General features: G+C 47.9%; 1 protein-coding gene across 1 annotated transcript in view; it reads left to right on the top strand.

Moving 5' to 3' along the window:
* Positions 1 to 2,099, top strand: part of Arl16 (ADP-ribosylation factor-like 16) — a 2,806-nt gene extending 707 nt beyond the window's left edge. The window contains exons 3-5 of the mRNA XM_005407263.2: positions 202 to 315; positions 958 to 1,073; positions 1,238 to 2,099. Coding sequence (XP_005407320.1) covers positions 202 to 315; positions 958 to 1,073; positions 1,238 to 1,409 — 402 coding nt within the window. The 3' untranslated portion in view covers positions 1,410 to 2,099. The remainder of the gene's footprint in view (positions 1 to 201; positions 316 to 957; positions 1,074 to 1,237) is intronic.
* Positions 2,100 to 2,833: the final 734 nt, after the last annotated feature.

A 2,833-nucleotide genomic window follows, 5' to 3' on the forward strand; every position in this document is an offset into this window, starting at 1 on the left:
GATCCTTCTGCTGGGCTTGGGTCCGAGCTCCCAGGAAACTGCCTTTGTCTTTTTTGATGGTCGGTCCTACTTTCAGGCCTGACCTCTTGGAGAATGGGGCTTCCAGGGTTAAAGCCACAGTAAAGTGTGTGTGCACTGCGGTCCCAGAGTTCAGGATCACACTTACATTGTGCTCTCTTTATACCGTGGGTTTTCCCACAGGTGGGCACCAACCTTACTGACATCATGGCTCCAAGAAAGATCACCATTCGGGAACTCGGGGGGTGCATGGGCCCCATCTGGTCCAGTTACTGTGGAAACTGCCATTCACTTGTGGTGGGTCATACTCCTTTGGACTCCTGTTTAGGATATAGTCTGTGTGCCTGAGCTGTCAAATCCTGGGCCCTGCTGTTCATAGAATGGGGTTTGGGTTCTGTGGTGACAGTACTAGTCGAGGAAACAGGACCCAGGCTAGACTTGCTTCCTTATGGGCAGCAGTCTGACTTCTGGTGATTTGAGCTGACTTTAGAGCTCTGGGGAGGTTTGTTGAGGGTGGTCTGTCTTTTAGGCATTGGCCTTTGGGTGTATCCTACATTTATGTTTGATTTCTGTGTCTTTGGTTGGTCCCATTCTGGCAAGGCCCATACCCCAAGTTATAAGATGGAGAATTGATGGCCATGAGAGTACAGACTTCCATATAGGTGGAAACAAACAAGAAATTCCAGGTCATCCCCATACAATTTATTTTCCCTGCTTTTGCATGGTCCCAAAGCCCCTTGTTTAAGAGTCACTGTGGGTGCTGGAGGGTGTAGCTCAGTGGTAGAGTGCTTGCCTAGCATTTGAGGCCCTAAGTTTGAGTCCCAGTACTGCAAAAGTCATTGTCTTCTTCCTGAGCCAGGTGTAAAATGCCCAGGCAAGGAGGTTGGCCAGGGCTCTCTTCCATCACAGGGTGTTGCTGATGTTTTTCTTCTTCCCCAGTTCATGATGGATGCCTCTAACCCCACCCAGCTCTCTGCATCCTGTGTGCAGCTCCTGGGTCTCCTTTCTGCGGAACAACTTGCAAACACATCAGTCCTGATTCTCTTCAATAAAATGTATGGGTCTACAGGCTAAAGGGAACATGTGGCTGGGGTGGTGGTGGAAAGAATTCCAGGGAGGAGATTTTTGGGGTGTGCATGGGTTGAGAATGAGGGGGTACAGCCAGGGATTGGGCAGGTTTGTGACAGCCACCACTCTGATAGCACTTCTTTGACTACAGTGATCTACCCTGCTACATGACCACAGAGGAGATTCAGTCATTAATCAGGCTTCCGGACATCATTGCTTGTGCTAAGCAGAACATCACCATAGCAGAAATCAGCGCCTACAAAGGCACTGGCTTGGCCAGGGTACTGCGCTGGCTCCAGGAACGGCATAGAACCAGCAGCTAACAAATGGAGAAGTGTGACTGGCCTACCAGGTGGCCAGGTTCAGAGGATAGCATTGCTTAACTCCTGATGGTTTGTTCCGAGAGGAGCAAAACAACTCACCATAGCTCTAGATGATAGGGCTCCTTGCTGAGGTGCATCAAAGGGTACTGAGATACCTAGAGTACAGAAACTGCTGATACCTTGTCTTTGAAAAAAAGACTATTCCCAGGGCTGGGAGAGGAGGACAGGCCTGCAGGTGGCTGGGTGTCCTGCTGTCATCCTGTGGTGGTACCGCTGGGACTCCTTCCAAGAAACATCTTCTCAGACATGCTATGCCAATCATCATGTGTCACCCCACAGTTATAGACTGTCTTAGTTCCTGTCCCATTGGTACTTCAGGGGCAGGAAGCTGTGATCACAGGTGACACTGAAAAAAGACAAGCATTAGCAGGCTTTTTAAATCAAAGGTTTGCATGGCATTAGAACCTTCATCAGTAAAGATCTGAAAACCCAGGGAGAACAGTTTTTACAATGCCCAGTGAGAATGGACAATTGTGTAGAATTGCCACTGGGCCAGGTTGGTGGCACATATCTATTATCTCAGTACTTGGAAGCCTCAGGGAGGAGAATCACTGCAGTTTGAGGCCAGCCTGGGCTACATAGTGAATTCAAGGCCAGCCTGAACTAAACTACATAGCGAAAAAAACAAAACCAAACAAAATACAGTTGTGCACCCCTATAATCCCAGCACTCGGGAGGCTGAGGCAGGAGGATTGCCATGAATTTGAGGTCAACCTGAGCTACATAGTGAGTTCAAGGTCACCTGTACTACACAGTGAGATCCTGTCAACAAAACAAAACTACACAGTGAGGCTGTGTCTCAGAAAACAAAAGAAGTGCCAGGCATGATCGTGCATGTTTGCAATCCCAGCAGTTGGGAGGCTGAGAGAGGATCACTGCTAATTTGAGGCCAGCCTGAACTAAATAGCAAGACCCTGTCTGAGAAAAAACTAGTGCATTCCTGTAATCCAAGCACTCAGGAGGTTGAGGCAAGAGAGTCACTGCAAGTTCAAGGACAGCCTGAACTACATGCTGAGACCCTTGTCTTAAAAAGACCCAAAAAAGGGGGGGGAAAAGTACAAAATTATGTTAAAAACAAGCAAACACCCAAAAGAAGAAGAAAAAAAGAAATGCAATTGGCCAATAGGGTGTTATGTAATGCTAATAGTTGTAGGGGGGTGGTGTGTAAAGATCCTTCTTGGCCTCTAGCTCTCCTTCCCTTGTGTATGGGGTAGGATTCCTCTAAAATAAAGGTCTTCAAGGAAGAAGGAAGAGAATGACTTCTAAGTTTTGTGACTTGCTTTTGGGGCAGGGGCTTTGCCTTCTATGACTTGTCTTAACTAAGAATTCTGGTTTCTGTGACTCACTTTGGGGTGGGATGGGGG

This window comes from Chinchilla lanigera, unplaced genomic scaffold (genome assembly GCF_000276665.1).
Source record: "Chinchilla lanigera isolate Chin_1 unplaced genomic scaffold, ChiLan1.0 scaffold00105, whole genome shotgun sequence".
NCBI lineage: Eukaryota > Metazoa > Chordata > Mammalia > Rodentia > Chinchillidae > Chinchilla > Chinchilla lanigera.